The sequence below is a fragment of the Urocitellus parryii genome, chromosome 2 (genome assembly GCF_045843805.1).
Source record: "Urocitellus parryii isolate mUroPar1 chromosome 2, mUroPar1.hap1, whole genome shotgun sequence".
In the NCBI taxonomy this organism is placed as follows: domain Eukaryota; kingdom Metazoa; phylum Chordata; class Mammalia; order Rodentia; family Sciuridae; genus Urocitellus; species Urocitellus parryii.
This window is the reverse complement of record NC_135532.1, coordinates 81,001,099-81,020,907: the sequence shown is the minus strand read 5'-3', so window position 1 is coordinate 81,020,907 and position 19,809 is coordinate 81,001,099. Positions and strand designations below refer to the sequence as shown.

Below are 19,809 nucleotides of genomic sequence, written 5' to 3'. Positions count from 1 at the left end.
AAATTAATTCCCAGAGTTACCACATTATCTGAAAAGTTTAGTTTCCAACAAATTTATGGGACAAGCAAAAAAAGTGTGACTCCACTGGACAAGTGCAGGAAACAGAAACTACTTGTGACCACAACCAGATATCAGATTTAGCAGAAAAAGACTATTGCCTTTATAATTATGTTCAAAGGACTAAACTAAACCATGATTAAAGATGATAGCATTTTCTGCTTTTATTATTCATTGGAATGCAATTAAACTATCAGACGATATTTAGCCAAATCAAAAATTCAGTAATTTTGCAGGCTACATAATACATCCTTTATGCATATGATGTGCTTCATCTTCATTTTTCATCATGGATAAGAAAAATAATAATCTTGGTTGCATTCCTACGGATCATGATGAACAACAAAACAAAGAAAAACAGGGCCAACCCAGTGATCCATGGTCTTAGTGTATGAAGAGAAAGATACAAAACAATCCAAGAATTATTAAACCTTAAATTCATTTTTACCTGGTATTTATCTTTTTGGCCTTTTGCAAATAATACACTTTATTAATAGCAATAGATGTGGCTATGTAAAAACCATCTCTCCAAGGTACTTTCAAGTGGGTAGTGGCTGATCATTCTCCCTGGTTCCTTGATAGGCATTGGAATCCTCCATTGTGTACACTAAAAACCATAGAAACATGCTCCTTTGAGACTTTGATTTTCCAGCTAAAACCATTTTCCCTTCTTTTAAGTTTTTTCCTACTGAATTCCTTTATCTTTATAGGCTATAGTTAAATTACAGTGACCTTCATTCTTTAACCATCCACATTCCATGCTCATCAAAAAGGATGTCTGGGGCTGGGGTGTAGCTTATTGGCACAGCGCTTGTCTTAACATGTACGTATGAGACACTTTTCGATCCTCAGCACCACATAAAATAAAGAAATAAATAAAATAAAGGCATGCTGTCCATCTACAACTTCAAAATTTTTTTTTTCAAAAAAGGATGTCTGATTAGAGTATGTAGAAGTTGTTCAATCCTGTTTCTTTTTCTTTTTTTTTCCCCAGTGAAATGGGAAGCAGTCATCAGCTGAGAGTAAGAAAGGGGAAATACTGCAGATTTACAGAAATAGCCTTCTAAAGCTGTAAGATAGACTGAGAAACATAATGTTTGCCAATAGATTCATTAAATTCCGCTTGAGGTTATTAGTTCTGAATATAAAATTATATTCAGAACTTCAGCATGATTGTGGCTATTTTTCAGCTGCACAGGTGTCAGCATGGATTAGGCAGAGTTTTGACTTTAAGTAGGGCTGGGATTAGTCAAGAACCTGTGAAAAAAGGAAAGATAATCTTGACCATGGAAACACAGCCAGGTGGGAAATTATGACATGAGGAAGTAAGGAATAATGAAAAGATGGTAGAATCATATAAATCACAGGACCCAGTAGGATCAAAGAATGGTTAGAGTCACCCTGTGTAAATGAGCAAAAAATATAATGGGCATAATTAAAGAGTATTATTGAAAGTACAGGTCCCAGAGTAGGACATAAACTGAGTTTGACTACTGGCCATACCTCTTTGTACTAGTGTGTCTGTAGGCAAAGTTATCTAAGCATTTCAAGCCTGGGTTTCCATCCAAATAAAATGAGAGTGCTAATAGTACTGACTAGTAATAGTGCTAATAGTGTTATAAATATTCAGTAATATAGTACAGGTAAAACATGGGGGGGCTGGCACATAAGAAGCTCTGAAATTTTACCTAGTTTTATGTATTTTTTAGGAGAAAATGCAAAAATATTGGCAGTTATTGAATTATTTAATTACGAGTGATTTTAGTTTTTTAATTATTTTCGATGTCTTTTAAAGATGTCACAATGAGCAATATTATTTCCGTATTTGAGGCACAAAAACAAGTTTTTGTTTTGTTTTGTTTTTGCATTCTGGGGCTCAGACCTAGGTCCTCAAGCATACTAGGCTAGCTCTATATATACCACTGAATTACATCCCCAGCCCAAGTACTATTTTTAAGACAATTCAGCCTAAGTTTGAATGATTAAAAGCTGAAAACAAAAAGTTAATGAATTTATGTAACTTTGGAAAACAAAAAGTATCTGGGTAAAGAAGAGTAGGGTTTTTTTTTTAATATTTCTTTAGTTGTAGATGGACATAATATCTTTATTTTGTTTTATTATTTTTTATGTGGTGCTGAGAATCAAACCCAGGGCCTCACGTAGGCTAGACAAGTGCTCTACCACTGAGCCACAACCCCAGCCCACCTTAACTATTTTCTAAAATAGAACAAGCAGATGTTTGTAGCTCCTGTGTATGCCGCTAAACCTTACTGTCATTATTGATAATAATGTTAAAGAGAAAACTTAAAAGATAGTGCTACCCCACTCTCTAAAAAACTGTGTTCTACTGCCTATTAGGCTATAATTTTAGTTTCAGTTCCTTGAAAGCTTTTTTCCCCCATCCAGGATCCCTTCCATAATTTCTGTCCCCTAGAGTGAGGTCATAGTTTTAAGCCTCTGTTAACCTCTTAATTACTAGCCAAGTGTGTAAGCAAAAGTTGCTACAGAATAGATGTCAGTGAGTGACTGGAAAGAGAAACCCAGTCTAACACAGACCCCTATTTATACTTGCAACATGGGATATTTTATTGGAAGTAAGCAAGTAATAAAACAAGTGAAGAAAGCAAGTCAGACATCATATTCAGATTAACCAGTTAGCATTAACACTTGACTCTGAAAAGGGTTAAAATTAGGCACAGAAGACCACATATTGTATGATTCTATTTATATGTTATGCCTGGAATAGGCAAATCCAGAGAAACAGAAAGTAGATTAGTGTTTTCCTAGGAGTACTAGAGGAAGAGGAGGAGTAACTGTTAAAGACTTTTTCAATCTTTTGGGGAAGATAAAAAATATCTTGAAATTAGATTGTGGTGATGGTTGCACAACTCTTTGAATATTCTAAAAACTGCTGAGCTATACAGTTTAGATGGATGAATTTTATGGATTATAAATATGTTGCAGTAAAGCTACATAAATACTAATCTTTGGCTAAGGGTGTAAGCTCAATGGTAGAGCACACACTTAGAATGCCTTGAGGCCCTAGGTTCATTCTCCAACACACACACACACACACACACACACACACACACAGAAACAACCTTGATCCCAATGGAAAATGTTCATTTTAAAACTATTATACTTTAGTCAGATGTGATAACATACCTGTAATCCCAGCTACTTGAGAGGCTGAAGGAGGATCAGAGTTCAAGGCTGGCCTGGGCAACATAGCAAACCCATCTCAAAAAAATAAAAATAAAAATTGTTATACTTCAGAAAATAAATGAAGAATGACCCTAAATAAAAACATGATTCTTTATATTCTTTTCTAATATCTGAAAACTCATTGTGGATCTAAGCAGATAGGTAAACTAAAACATTTATGTAGTACAATTCAAAAAGGAAAGCAACTAATGTGTAGGAGCCAGATAGTTCTTACATATTCAGAAGTTTTAAAAGCACAAATTTGTGATAAATTGATGACCCCTCCCCCCAAAAAAAAATTTAGCCGTGTAGGCCTCCAAGAACACTAAGAAATCCCATTTTCCCCTTCCTCCGGTTGAACAGAAAATTAGTACCTGGATATACCAGTATCATGGGCATCATTGGCTCTCTCACAGCATTTGAACACTATACAGAAGTATCCAATTTTCCAGTCACTCCCCACAAATGATTTCTACTCTGGGATTTCTTGTAAACACACACACATACATACACACACACACACACACACACACATATCTGGCATGGAGCCCAAGAAAGATTTTCTTATTTGTCAAACCACAGGGTGGCAGATAACTTAAAACTTAATTGTCCCTGGCTAATCACTAACCTACCCCCAACTGGAAGGTATGCATATTCCAGTTAGAAAAGAGCAGGTTTTTAAAGCGCATAGAATCTCATTTTCATTCTTGGAGGTGGACTTTACCACCACCACCCACCTAGGGGAGATTTAGAAAGAATCTGCCTCTTCTCTTCTTGTATTCTTCAGACACACTTCTACTTATCAACTTACTCATTTCTGCTTTCACTGCTGAGAGACTTCTGCAAAGGTAAGAAGTTCTAACCCCGTGCTTTCCTTTCTGAATGATATAAAATTAGGCACAGAGGACTGTGTATTATATGAATCTATTTACAAAATCACTAAAAAGAACAGCTGAGTTACAGGAAAGACTGTAATAGAATAAAAGTTTTAAAATAATTATTATTTTCATACTCTAACCCCAAAACACATTATTACTTTTCCAATAACCCCTGTGGAATAATTCTAAATTTGAGGTTCTTTGGGATTCCATCAAGTTTAATCCTCCTTTATGAGATTTATATATAACAAATAAAAAGTAAAACAAGATAAAGCATTTAATACAAAAAAATGACTCATCTTCCCAATTTCAATAGGAAAAAAATAAAATTTTTTTTTGGATTCTTCTTTCTAATAGTCATAAACATATGGCTTCTAGTTTTTTATGGTTTTTTTTCTGTTTTAATAAGAAACCAAAAGAACTGTTTACTATTTGTTTTTTAAAGATCATTAATCTATACCAATTTATACTATTGTAGAATATGGCATCAAGAGGCATTTACCTAAAAGATTTATTTAGTGCCAAAAGCATACCAGCCTCTCCTCTTTCACAGTTGAAGCATTTCATTTAGTTCCCAGTTAATTCTATAATATATTTATAGAACAGAGGCTGCTACAAAAGTAACATGTTCTAACTCTGTGCTTTACAATGACTGGATTTTGATTGGAGTTTGTAGATATGTAAACATATCTGATACAACAGATAACTCAGATCAGTCTGGTATTTATAATAAATACCCTGGGATATAAGCAATAAATAAGATGTGGGCCCTCAAGTTTCTTTAGTTTTAGGGATAAAACTTATTCCTGTCTTGGGGCTGGGGTTATGGCTCAGTGGTAGAGCGCTAGCCTCGCACATGGAAGTCCCTGGGTTCAACTCTCAGCACCACATAAAAATAAATAAATAAATAAATAGGTAGATAGATAGATAGATAGATAAATAAATAAATAAAATGCAGTTATTGTGTACAGCTACAAAAAATAAAATTAAAAAAAACTAACTCCAGTCTTTATTTAAAAGTTAATTCTTAAGGTTCTGTCTTCAAGCAGTCTTCTTTCATTTTTTATTGTCTTCCTTAATGATCTTATCCACATCAGTGATATCGCTGTTCCCCAAACACTGATATCTGTATCTTTTTATTTCCAGACCAGACTTCTTACTTAATCACCAGACCCATGTATTTGCCTCTTTTCGGCATCTCCAGGAAATACCTAAGGCATCTCAAGTCAGCAACTTGAAATAAACTGCAGATGCCCTATTCTTGCCACTGTCTTAACACACACACACACTTGCTTTATGTACAGTTTCTCTATTAATGTGTAACAGCATTGGGACCTGTCTTATTTGACACACTACTCAACCAAGCACAATTCCTGGCACAATTGAGTAGATTAATAATTAATAATAAATATATCAGTACAAATTATTAAAATTATAATTTTATTATAATTTTTATTGGTCTCACTGTCAAGCCTTGGGTACACAATGGTGAATAAAACAAATACTATTATTATAGTAATAGAATTCACAGTCTAGTGTAAGATCTAGGTATTATACTATCTTAAGGGTAGTAAGGTTTCATCAGAGAGAGAAGTGAGAGTCAGGACTTCAAAGAAGTTTGAGAAGAATAGATAGAATTTCATTAGAACAAAAGGAAGAATATTCCATATGAGGAGATAAATCAGTTAAATACTATAGTAGATTGTATTTTCAAAAATGACTAGAGTAATATTTCTGGCCCCGCATGCTCTTCCAGAAATTTGTCATTTTCCATCAAGAAGTACAGTTTGTGTTTCTTCCTCTGGAACCTTTTTGACTACCTCAACTTATAGAGTATGAGTAGAGTGACATTATGGTTCTTAAGAAACTAGGTCCTAGGGCTGGGATTGTAGCTCAGTGGTAAAGCGCTTGCCTCACATGCATGAGGCACTGGGTTCAGTCCTCAGCACCACATAAAAATAAAGATATAAGATATAAATAAGATATGTGTCCATCTACAACTAAAAAATTTTTTAAAAAAAAACTGGGTCCTAAAAGACAGTATATATATATATATATATATATATATATATATATATATATATATATATATATGAATCCAGTTGCCAATATTATTCTTAATAATGGAACATTGAATGCTGTGTGCTTAAGATCAGCAACTAAGAAAGGCTGGCTGTTCTCTCTAGTATTCAACATTGAACTGGAAGACCTAGCCAGGACAGAAAGGCAAGAAAAAGGTAAGATTTGCAGATATAAGTAGAAGAAATAAAGCTGCCTTTATTTGTAGACAGCATGATTGCTGTGTAGCAATTCTTAAAAGATCTATAGATAATAAAGCTACTATAAGTACTAAGTAGTTTATCAGAGTCACAGGATATAGCATCACTATACAAAAATCAAAATCAATTTATTTCTTTAGAATAGCAATCTCAGATCCATCATGCTGAGTTTCTGAAAGTCTCTATACCTATGCCTATCCCACTTTCTAGCAAATTACCAACCCCTTACTCCCCAGGAAAATAGAAATCATTAAGAGGATTTACCTCAGCATCTTTGTCATCACAGAAAAGAGTGGCAGGACCTACTGTCCAGTCCTACTAACCCTTCAAATCTTGACTTAAGCAACCCTTACTTGGAGAAGCTTTCCTTTATCTATTCCCCCCAAGAAGGAGAAAGCGATGTAATTTCTTAGCTTCTGTATTTCATCTTTAGGTAAGGTTGGGGTTTTGCTTATTTATTTGTGATACTGAAGATTGAAACCAGGGATGCTGTACCGCTGAGCTACATACATCCCCTCCCCTTTTTATTTACTTATTTATTTTATTTGAGACTGTCTCACTGAATTGTCAAGGCTGGCCTCAAACATGATCCTCTTGCCTCAGAGTCATAAGTCACTGGGATTACAGGTGGGCCACCATGCCCAGCTTTAGATCAGTTTTTAAATTATAATTAATTTTCTGTGTCTAATATTGTTTATTAATTGTTTCACATTACTTACAGTTGCAAAACAGGGTCTCTTTTTTATCTCTTGAAACCATTTAAATGTTATTTCAAGACCCTACTTGGCAAGGAAGCCAGTTTTAGGCATTTTAGGAGTTCACCATTTGTCTCCCTCTAGGAAAAAAAAATATACAACTGGAGAATGCTTTTGCACTTTTTTAAATATTGCAGCAAAAATATGCCATGTATTTTGTGTAAAGAAAGTAGCACCATTAAATTTCCCTCTTTTTTTTTCCTACTTGCCACTTTTATTAGTGATACAAGAAAGTTGAGATGTTTTGTTAATGCGTCATTTCTGCCTTGGTTTCCACAATAGTTATGACTGAATAAAAACAAGTATTGAAGTAATCAACTTTGACACACTAATTCTGATATTAATGTCAAATTATTCTATATATTTATGAAAAATTTAGAAAATGATGAAAATATCTCTATTGTTGAATGTTTATGGGTCAAAAAACTATTTACCTTAGCATAATGAAATTGAATTAAATACTTTTGGTAGGAGTTGGGGTTGTGGCTCAGTGGTAGAGTGCTTGTCTAGCATGTGTGAGGCACTGGGTTCGACCTTCAGCACCACATAAAAATAAACAAAATAAAGGTCCATTGACAACTAAAAAATATTTTAAAAAATACTTTTGGTAATAATTTTATAATTATGATTATCAAATGACTATTTTGACTAGAGGCAAGGCTTTGTTTAACCTGTAGCAATACCTAATATATACAAATGCAGTATTATTTTCAGTATTAAAAGGGCTACTTTCCTGTAACAAGCTATGTATACATAGTTTTTATATCTAAAATCCTCTAAAAATAGGGAGAAAATACATGGTGGAATCTCTAGAATAAGTGGACACCTTTAAAAACATTCTACTTGATGAGCCAAAATTTCATCATAATGCTTAAAGCTTTATGGCCCCCCTCCTGCAAAAACATAAATAAATAATCAACCAACCCACAATGTATTTTTATTATTTCATATCAATACAATAAAATTTTATAGCCTCAGTTTTATGTCTACCTTTTTTGTTATTTTTCCCATTTTAGATATTTCCATATATGAGTGCACAAAAAGAAAGAATGTGAAGATGATGACAGAATTTTTTTAAATGTGTGAATATGAAAATAACCAAAGAAAGAAGTAGGAGTTCTTCCTCTGCCCTGCGCGCGCGCGCGCGCGCGCACACACACACACACACACACACACACACACACACAAATTAAATGTATGAAGGTAATGATTGAATTTTTTTTAATGTGTGTGGATGTGAAAATAGCCAAAGAAGCAGAAATTCTTCTTTTGACCCCCCACACAAAAAAATTAGATTGTTTACAGATGGATTTTCTTCTTAAATAGAGAAAGTGGCCCCCAAATACTTATGACCTTGCCTTGTTATTGCTGTCAGGAGGGCAAAGATCATGGCTCCTGGTGTAGTGGATCAGACTTTGGACCACTTATTTTGCTGCTTAAATTCCCTTTCTGAACAGGTAGGATAAAAGTAGATAACCATCTACCAAAAAACCCTCCCAGACCATTCTGGATTTGAAACACCACATCCCTTCTTCTTACTTTGGGGAAAGTGTATTGACTTAGGACAAAGAAAGATAATAGGTATTTTCTGCCGTTTTCTCCCCTTAATTTAAAAATGAAGTTCATGTAAGAGAGTGCTGCCAAACTTTTTACTAACATCATTTCTCTAATTGATTTCCACTTGAAAATGCTTTTCACAAACTAAGCTGCATTATGTAGTTTCTCCATTTTTTATAATCAGATTCCCATATGTAAGTATCAAACATCTTATAATTGACATTGTTACTATTTCGAATTATAGTTTAAAAAAACCAGCAGGACCCACTTTATAATATCATGCTTAATTGGTTCTCTTTAGAGTTGAAAGTAAGTACAAGGAGCTGAAATCTACTTTCATGGAGCTCAGTTGCTTTTTTGAAAAATCTATATGAGAAAACAAATCCTCCAGTGTTGATATCATGACCTAACTCCTCTTGTTATTTTTTTTTCTAATGTAAGATGAAGTTAATAACCACCAGAAGGCTAGAATCCAGATAAGAAGACATGAAATCTTTTTAATTTTTTTCAGTTATTTATTCAGCAAATGATTAAATGCTAAACACTGTATTGTATAACAGTAAGACAGATATGGAATCAGCCTCAGTATGTTTTATAATTTATTTCTTACCTACAATCCAGCATTATATTATTTTGTTAATTTATGGTTTTATTGTTGTATGACATTTACATGATATTGAATTTTTTGGCTTTTTTTGTTGTTGTTTGTTTGTTAACAGGGATTAAACCCAGGGGCACTCAACCCCTGAGCCATGTCATGTCCCCAGCCCTTTCTTATATATTAAAATATTTTACATTATTCAAGTTTTTCTGAATTGCTTAAAGCCTCACTAAGTGGCTGAAGCTGGCTTTGAACTCACCATCTTCTTGCCTCAGCCTCTTGAGCCATGGCTTAATTATTTGATAGCTGGCCTTCTAGTTGCAAAGAAGCAAACGTTGCCTTCTTTCTTTGCTCAGTTTCAAGGAGAAGAATTTTTTTCTTTTTAAGCACAAAGATTTTTAAAAGACCTAGATTGGTTTAGCAAACATAAGACCTCTTAGAAATCATCTTATTTCTTAAAACCCCCTACAAACCATCTATATAGCTCTCTCAAATTCTCAGTCCTCTTCTACCTTCAAAATGTCAATTATTGCTTCCTGACATATGCCTTCTGAGTAGTGTGCAAAGATTAATCTCTCTTTAAAAAACTAGAATACATATACATATATAAAGATAGGTAAGATACCTGTCACACAAACACTTAGATTTGTAAATTAAATAGTATTTTTTCTATCTGATAATCTAATAATATGATAATGCCTAACATTAGAGTTGTCGTGGAACCAACCTAGATGCCCTTCAGTAGATGAATGGATTAAAAAATGTGGCATTTATACACAATGGAATATTATATTATATTATAATATTATACACAATGGAACTCTAGATAAGGCAGAGGGGAAGGGAGGGGGCATGGAGTTAGAAATGATGGTGGAATGTGATGGTCATCATTATCCAAAGTACATATATGAAGACACGAATTGGTGTGAATATACTTTGTATACAACCAGAGATATGAAAAATTGTACTCTATATATGTAATATGTATTGTAAGGCATTCCACTGTCATGTAAATTTTTTAAAATTAATAAAAAAAAGAAATTATAGAGTTGTCATTGGCTGGCACATAATAGTTTAACAGTTAATAAAAAGTGTCCTAAAATAGTTAACACCTTAGCTCACAAACATGGTCATAGATATTTCTAAAAACTATATAGTTATGTTCACAACTAGTGTTTTGATGAATGTAAAAACAAAATCTTAACAGTTAATGAACAACAATTGTAATAGAATTCATCCCTAGTAATTTATAGTCTTGAGTTAAGCAACCGAAACTACAGAAAAGGCACATCTAAAAGCGCTCATTTTTTTAACTTGTCACCTGAATTTTTACAGATCTTGTAATTGTATAATAATTTTGAGAACAAAATCTCTGGGTACAGTTGTGCACACCTATAATCCCAGTGGCTTAGGAGGCTGAGATAGGAGGATCTTGAGTTCAAAGCCAGCCTCAGCAAAAATGAGGTGCTAAGCAACTCAGTGAGATCCTGTTTCTAAATAAAATACAAAACAGGGCTGGAGATGTGGCTCAGTGGTCAAGTGCCCCTGAGTTCAATCCCCAGTACCAAAAAAATAAAAATAAAAAAAAAAGTTAAGGGCTAAGGTTGTGCTCAGTGGTAGAGCACTTGCCCCTGAGTTCAATCTCCAGTACCCAATAACAATAATAACAATAATTTTGAGAACAAGAGGTGAAGTTTGTGAAGCCCATGACTTCTGTAAAAGACAAAATGTTTAATACTGTTCTATATGTGTAAAAGAAACAATGTAGTTATTTTGGAATTATAGTGCTTTATGGGGTGGGGATGTAGCTTAGTAATAGCATACTTACCTGGCTTGCCTGATGCCCTGGGCTCAATCACCAGAACTGTAGGAAGAAAAAAAAAAAAAAACGTTTTAGGTAGGGGGGGGGAAGTAGCTAAAAACCTGAAAGAAATCTCTGTTATTGTGAAAAATAATATCACCTCAGCATGGACAGTCATGTTGGCTAGCCTTTTAAATTTGACTGGCAAGTTGTTAGCATAAAGGATTTTTCAGGTTTCCAACAAGGTAGCTTTCTAAAACATAAGTGTGATTTTTCTTTTTTAATCGATGAAAGCAAAAAGTGATTGATTTAATAATCATGTGAAGAAAGAAATTATGTGTGGCAAAAATTAATGTCTGAGGGGCTGGGCTCAGTGGTAGAGTATTCACTTCACAAGTGGAAGGCACTGGGTTTGATCCTCAGCACCACATAAAAATAAAATAAAGGTATTATGTCCATCTACAACTAAAAAAATACTTTAAAAAAAAGGATTAATGCCTGATGCAGACAGCTAAGATAAGTCAAAGAAGATTTTATATGTATGAAATAGGATGGTTAAGGAATTGACTTGTAAAAAAAAATATAGCATCTTTGTGTTTATACTTAGAATTCTTTAGCTCATAATTTTGATTTAAGGATATTGACTAAAAATTGCAAACTTTTTAGAAGCATTCAGTTGTTGGTCTTGTGAATCATTAATGCCAGTTGAGTTTTATCAAGGAATATGAGTACTAAATACTGTTTCTTCTTTGCTCCAGGTAAAACTTTAGTCAAGAAGCTGGCAAAAAAGGTAAGGGAAAAGAGGGGAAGTGTTGTTTGTTTTTGGTAAGATAGTGAACTTTTGGGGCTGGGGTTGTGGCTCAACGATAGAGGGCTTGCCTAGCATGCATGAGGCATTGGGTTCAATCCTCAGCACCACATAAAAATAAAATAAAGGTATTCTGTCCACCTACAACTAAAAATATATTTTTTAAAAAAGATAGTGAACTTTTATAAATCAAATTGAAAGATTTTAATATATGTATTTATAGGATATCGAGGAGGTACTGGCAGGAATCCGTACAGCTAATTGTGGATCAACTTTTTTTAGAGACCTTGGTGATAAAGGTAATTTTAATTTGCTGTTCATTTTTTGGTTGCATGTATAATTTAACTGACATATTATTAGAGAACTAAGGTGTGAGATTTGTACCATGTTATTTAACAGGTGTTTTTAAAACAATAAATTTTAAAAAATATAATAAGGGCTGGGGTTGTGGCTCATTGGTGGAGCGGTTGCCTAGCATGTGTGAGGTGCTGGGTTCAATTCTCAGAAACACCTATAAATAAATAAAAAATAAAAGTCCATAAACAACTAAAAATATATATGTATGTATAAATAAATGAAAATTAAAAATTGATTTAAAAAATAAAAAATGAAAAAGTTATTCTCATTCTTTGAACAATTTAAGGTAAATTATTAAAACATCATTGTTAATTAAAAACTGGAGAGAGGAGATGAGGTGGAATAAGAAAAGTAAGGATGAGACATGAGTCTAAAGAAGAAGAGAAGGCCTCAGAGGTACACCAACATATAAGGGAATAGATAGTGATAAAATGCTCATGAAAGAAACCAGGGCCAGGAGATCCAAGAAGTAGAAGAACCAGGAGAATTTTACCACAGAGGCCAAGAGGAGAACATATTAAAAAAGGAGCTGTCAAATAAGTAAATATCAAGTAAATTAATGAAGTTGAATAAGCTAGGACAGAGAACTGCCCATTGGATATCACAGCTGGAAGTGCTTGACCCATTAGCAAATACCAGTACCATGCTGTTTTTGTTACTCTTGCTCTGTAGTAAGTATAGTTTGAAATCTGGTATCGCTATACTGCCTGATTCACACTTCCTGCTTAGAGTTGCTTTTGCTATTCTGGGTCTTTTATTTTTCCAAATGAATTTCATGATTGCTTTATCTATTTCTACAAGAAATGCCGTTGGGATTTTGATTGGCATTGCATTAAACCTATAGAGAACTTTGGGTAATATCGCCTAGAGAACTTTGGGTAATATCGCCATTTTGATGATGTTAGTACTACCTATCCATGAACAGGGTATATTTTTCCATCTTCTAAGATCTTCTTCTAGTTCTCTCTTTAGAGTTCTGTAGTTTTCATTGTATAAATCTTTCACCTCTTTTGTTAGGTTGATTCCCAAGTTTTTTTGTTTTGTTTTGTTTTGTTTTGTTTTGTTTTTTGAGGATATTGTGAGTGGGGTGTTTTTCCTCATTTCCATTTCAGAAGTTTTGTTGCTGATATACAGGAATGCCTTTGATTTATGCATGTTGATTTTATATCCTGCCACTTTGCTGAATTCATTTATTAGCTCTAGTAGTTTCAGAGGTCTCAATCCATGGTTGACTGTTTACAGGCATAAAATTGATGGCAGAAGGGAATGGTGGAGAAAAGCTGCTCAACTTTTCATGGTGGCTCAAAAGTACAGAAAGCAAGAGAGGAGGAGACCAAAGACAGACATAGTCCCTAAGGCCACACACCCAGTAACCTACTTCCTCTAGCCATGCCCTACCTACCTACAATTATCACTAGGTAGTCCATTCAGATTATTAATCCATCAAATGGATTAGTCCACTGATGGATGAGGTTACAGTCCTCACAATCTAAGAATTTCACCTCTAAACATTGCTTGTTGCCTAATACATGAGCTTTTGAGGGCTATTCCATATCCAAAACATAACATGAGGTAAGTGATTAAGAGACTTTAGAAGCACCCTTTACTCAGAAAAGAAATACCCATGCAGCCCTCTCCTGTGCCTTAACCTTCCTAAATACTGGTAGTTCCTTTATGTGCTGCCTATCACTTTTATATGGAACACCATCCATACTCCCATCACCCATTAAACTCCTTCCTACTCAGTAGCTACCCTACTCTTTGAAACTGATATCCAAATCGACTAGAGTTTGTGCTCTTTCTCATTTTTGCATTTTGTTATACTAATCTTTGCTAATTAAATCATAAATTCTCAGAGAAAAAAATTTATGCGGTCACTTTTATATTCCTGGTTGCCCAGTATATTGCCTAAATGTTCTCTAGAAAATAATGGATACTCATCTAAAACTAATTATATGCTAACTGTAAACTATTCTATTTCAGAATGCAATTTTAGTTAGGGGTTCTGTGTAATGAAAGCATAAGGACTAAATTTTATTTTAATATTTTTCAATTAAAAGTTTTCAGTAATTTATATAGATTTTTCCCAGGTTAGGATTAATTGGTGTTATCAACAAAATCAAATCCATTTAGCAGTAATGTTTTAGTAAATTTTGGAAGTAATGCATCAGCTGTTTATAACATCATAATAAAACATGGATTATCATCATCTGATTTTTACTTTTTAATCAAAACACTTCCTTTTGACAACTTTTTCTTTTTGTGATGCTGGGGATCAAATTACATGCTAATTAAGCAGGTATTCTATCACTATAGCACTGAGATACATCCCCAGCCCCAAAACACTTGTATGTATGTGTGTATCTATATTTTTTATTAGAGCGTTATAGGTATACATAGCAGTTAGTTTCATTTCAACAAATTCATAGATTGACTTATTTAACTTTATATAATGTTCTCTGTTTTTATCCATTTTCCAGAAAATGCCATAATTTCATTCTTCCTTATGGCTGAGTAAAACTCCATTGTGTATATATACAACAGTTTATTAATCCTTTTATTTATTGATGGGCATTTGGACTGATCCATAATTTGGCTTATGTGAATTGTGCTGCTATAAACATTGAGATGGCTTGTAACACATACTATGGAGATTTTAGTTCTTATTGATAAATACCAAGGAATGGGATGGCTAGGTCATATGGTGTTTCCATTCCTAGTTTTTGTTTCTTGAGACAGAGTCTCCCTAAGTTGCTGAGATTGGCCTCGAATTTGCCATCCTCCTACTCAGTCTCCCAAATTAACTGGAACTATAGGCATGCTCCACTGTGCCTGGCCCATTCCTGGTTTTGTGAGGAATTTCCATATTGCTTTCCAGAATGGTGGTACTAGTCTAACTTGAGTGAGATGAACTGAGTGTAGTTTTGATTTGCATTTCCTTGATTGCTTGAGATGTTGAACATTTTTTCATATATTTTTTGGCCATCTCTGTCTTTTGAGAAATGTCTGTTTCATTCTTTTTGCTTATTTATTCATTACATGTTTTTTAAGTATTAAAGTTTTTGAGTTTATATATTCTTGATATTAATCATTGATATATATTCTTGATATAATTTTGTACCATGCTGTATGCTGTCTCTTCACACTCTTGTTTCCTTTGCTATATAGAAGCTTTTTAGTCTGATGGCATCCCACTTATTTATTGTTGGTTTTATTTCTTGAGTTTTCTTGAGTTTCTCGTTAAGGAAGTCAATGCCAGCACTCTGTTTTCTTCTAATTGCAAGGTTTCTGGTTTAATTTCTAAGTCTTTGATTCATTTTGATTTGACTTTTGTTCAGGGTAAGAGAGAAAAAATAATTATATATATCTCCAGTTTTCTTAGCTCCATTTGTTAAAAAGACTAGCTTTTCTTTTCTTTTTTTTTTAATTAGTTACACATGACAGTACCAGTACAATTATACCCCATTTGATTCAAATTTATACATTTGAATCAAATGGGGTATAATTTCTCATTTTTCTGATTGTACAGGTTGCAGAATTACATTGGTCATACAGTCACTGCAACATTTGTGAGACCTCATCTCAACAAAAAAACCTTTTTAACCCATCTTCTCTCCTCAATTGGATCATTCAAAGATTACCTTAAAAATTAGTTCCTCTACAGTATCTGTGATTATCTAAATCTGGAAATGATTTCACATTTTTTCTTAACTGTTAACTGTTACTATCAGACATGATTTGTGTTAATGCAGGAGTGTTCAGAAGTAAAATGATTGGATGATTATGAGATCTGTACTCTTATCCCAATTTGAACAGACTAAGTGAGTGGGAACTATAGGGAGGTGGAGCATAGCTGAAGAAGTGGGTCTCTGTGGGTATTCTCCTAGAGATTATATCTTGTACCTCTGGCTCCTACCTTTTTCTGCTTTCTGGATACCATGAGATGAGCAGCTTTCTTCCCCCATTCCCTTCTGCCATGATGTTCTGCTTCAGCTTGGACCCAGAGCAATGAGGTAGGCTGACCTGATCATGGACCTCTGAAACTATGAGTCAAAACAAACTTTGCTTCCTCTAAGATATTTTGCTTAAAGCAATGAAAAACTGATTAACATAGTACTTATTAGTGGTATATAGCATTTTCTGTGTTTTGGTCTCTTAATGGAAATATAAATTATCATCTCTGAAGAATTCTTGCCAAAAAGAATTCTTGCTGGGTATGGTAGCGCAGGCTATAATCCCAGCAACTCCCAAGGGTGAGTCAGGAGGATCACAAGTTCAAGACCAGACTTAGCAATGTATCAAGCCCCTGAGCAACTTAACAAGACCATCTCTTAAAATCAAAAAGGATTGTAGGTAGCTTGGTGGTAAAGTACTCCTGAGTTCAGTCACCAGTACAAAAAACAAAACAAAAACAAAAATCAAACCTGAATCTCAGGAGCTGTGGCTTAGGGGTAGAGCACTTGCCTGGCATATGTGAGGCTCTGGGTTTGATCCTCAGCACCGCATATAAATAAATAAAATAAAAGATCCATTGGCAACTAAAAAATATATTTAAAAAAAAAAACCTGAATCTCAGCACACCTCTGGATCTAAGTGTCAGTTTGTAGGAAATAGAGAAGTTAGAGAAACGTGTAAAATTATATGGAGGACATGTAATCATCAAAATTTCTTATAATGCTGGAAACTATAGGACAAATGTGAAAACATTATTCAGGCCTGCCAATTAAAAAATGACTACATTCTCCTTTTTGAAATGCTGGCTTTGTGGCAGTTTTCAGGTACTCTTTTCATCTCCTCAACATTCCTAAGTTTAGGAACTTTCTTACATAAGTCAGTGATCTAGCATTCTCAACAGAAATCTATGGTAACCTCTGAGTGACCCATCTTAGATCATGGCCTGTGCCGAAACCAGGCCCTGGCACCAGGCTAACGTACCCAGCTCACTAGCTTGGGCCAGAGCTACTTACCTGTTTCTGCATTATAAGAATGAGTGATTGACTTAGGCCAATCAACACCTACCTCTAAAGGGGAAAAAAATAGAGTCATCCTGGGACAGCTGGATGTGTAACTTAGTCCAAGCCAAGAGATTTGAGAATCAGGGGAATCTATAGTGTAAACCTCAGTCTGAGCTTAGGAGAGAAAAAGCTGAATTCTTTCTTCCTCTGTTTTTTTGTTGAACAGATTAAATAATGCCCACCCATATGTGGGAGGGCAGGCTACTGTACTGAATCTACCAATTTAATCATATGCTCATATCAACCAGAAGCACCATCATAGACATACTCAGAAATAGTGTTTAATTGAGCACTGCTTGACAGTTCTCACATCCTCTGTACTAGTAACTTGATAAAACAGGTCTTTCCCCCCCACTCCAAGCAGGAGGACTGTATTTCAACTCTATTATAAAAATTTTCCTCTATGTCTAGGAGAGTTAAAGTAAAAATTATGGGAGTCTTGTTGTTGTTGTTGTTGTTGTTTACTTAGGTGAAGTTTCATTATTAACACCTCCATGAGGATACTATTAAACCATCTAAAATGTGTTTCTTAGTATGTTTTTACTTTCTGTCTTTCAGGGCTAATTTCGTATACTGAGTATCTTTTCTTGCTTACAATCCTCACTAGTAAGTATCCCATAATTTTTACAGCAATCTTGTGAATTCTCTCTTCTTACCAAACAGTATTTTTGAAGTTTGACATTTATGTCTTAATCATTAAAAAATACTGGTGCATTAACTTTAGCTTCTATATCTACAAAATGTAAACACTATATTAGATTATCCCTTCTACCTCCCGTGCACCATGGCATCCCAGAACTTTATTTCCTAAATAGAAGCCTTGTTGAACACATGAGTCGTAGTTAACCTTCACTTGTGAACATTAAAAACCTTCACCTGGCATTACATATAAAATTCCTGACCAGTACTTAAAGTGTGAAGGTCATAGAGAACAGAGAAAGAATGAGAAACTTCTGCAGATGGAGAAGAGTAAGGACAAATGACAACTACATGCAGCATGGTATTTGATCCTAGAGTAGAAAAGTAGCATAAGTATGGGGAACGGGGCAACATGAAATTCAAATAAAGTCTTTAGTTTATTTCATATGGCATATCAATATTAATTTCTTTATCTTGATAAATGTGCTATGGTTATGTGAGATGTTGGCTTTAGAAAAAGCTGGGTGGCAAATCTGTGAGGACTCTTCTACTATCTTTACAATATTTCTTTAAGTTTGAAAGGATTACAAAGTTAAAAGATTTTTTTTAAACTACTCTGAGAAAGAGAAGTAATCATCATTAGTAATATAGCCAAGAAAATATAAGAATATAAGAAATAAAGTTCTTATATTCTTAATATATAAGTAAGTAATAATAAACAAATAGATAAATAAATCCTTAATAAATACATAAGCTAACAAAATAAAGTTCTCAGTTAATTTTGCATTGAAGGGCAGAGCTGTGGAGCAGAAGCGCCCAAGAAAAAAGTGCTAGACAAAGCAGGGGGAAAGCCTTCACACCAAATATCCACCTTTGAAAATTGAGAAAGAGTACATTGTTTTCTCAGTTTAAGCACTTACTCATATAGTCTCAGGTGGCTTGTTTCAGATTTGAGCATTATCTGCAAATAGCTTGCATTTCACCAACATTTACATAATTACTCATTTTTACTTCATTGCAGAACCTCATACTGGGTTTCATGTTGCTTTTAAAATGCTAGATGCAGATGGCAATGAGATGATTGAGAAAAAGGAGTTTTTTAAGGTAAGTAAATAGCTGCTAGTTATTTTAGATTTTCATAAAACACTTGATACTTGTATAATAATTTTTCATTTCTAAAATAATCAAAATTATGGTTGCCACTCTAACTGGATGAGATGAAATCTTAGCAGTCAGAGAAATGCAAATCAAAACTACACTAAGAATGTTGAATGTTTTTTCATGTATTTGTTGGCCATTTGCATTTCTTCTTTTGGGAAAGGTCTGTTTTAGTTCATTTGCCCCTTTATTGATTTGGGTTGTTTTTTTTTTCCGTGTTGAATTCTGTAATGTATTCTGGATATTAATGCCCTATATGAGAAGGAGGTGCAAAGATCTCTCATTGTTTGGATGCTCTCTTCACACTCTTTTAATTGTTTCCTTTGTTGTACAGAAGCATTTTAATTTGAAGTCATCCCACTCATTGCTGGAGAGGATAGGGGGAAAAAGGTACACTCATACATTGTTGATAGTACTGCAAATTTGTACAACTACTTTGGAAAGCAGTATAGAAATTCCTCAAATGACTAGGAATGGACTGACCATATGACCCAGCCATTCCACTTGTTGGTATTTATCCAAAAGACATAAATCAGCATACTAAAGTGTTACATGCATACCAATATATACAACAGCTCAATTTATAGTAGCCAACTTACTGAACCAGCCAAGGTGTCTCCCTTAATAGATAAAAAGATAAAGAAAATCTAGTATACATACAGAATGGAGATTGCCTCCACCATAAAGAATAATTAAATTA

At 34.1% G+C, this 19,809-nt stretch overlaps 1 protein-coding gene across 3 annotated transcripts in view; it reads left to right on the top strand.

The window, feature by feature from the left end:
• The window catches only part of Micu2 (mitochondrial calcium uptake 2), a 109,520-nt gene that overhangs the window by 51,573 nt on the left and 38,138 nt on the right, over positions 1 to 19,809 (top strand). The window contains exons 3-7 of one of the 3 annotated variants that reach the window (XM_026394916.2): positions 6,326 to 6,376; positions 11,891 to 11,922; positions 12,164 to 12,239; positions 17,871 to 17,918; positions 19,012 to 19,055. In XM_026394916.2, the coding sequence (XP_026250701.1) occupies positions 6,326 to 6,376; positions 11,891 to 11,922; positions 12,164 to 12,239; positions 17,871 to 17,918; positions 19,012 to 19,055 (251 nt within the window). Of the gene's footprint in view, positions 1 to 6,325; positions 6,377 to 11,890; positions 11,923 to 12,163; positions 12,240 to 17,870; positions 17,919 to 18,972; positions 19,056 to 19,809 lie in introns of all 3 variants that reach the window. The other 2 variants (XM_026394915.2, XM_026394917.2) reach the window with 2 other exon arrangements.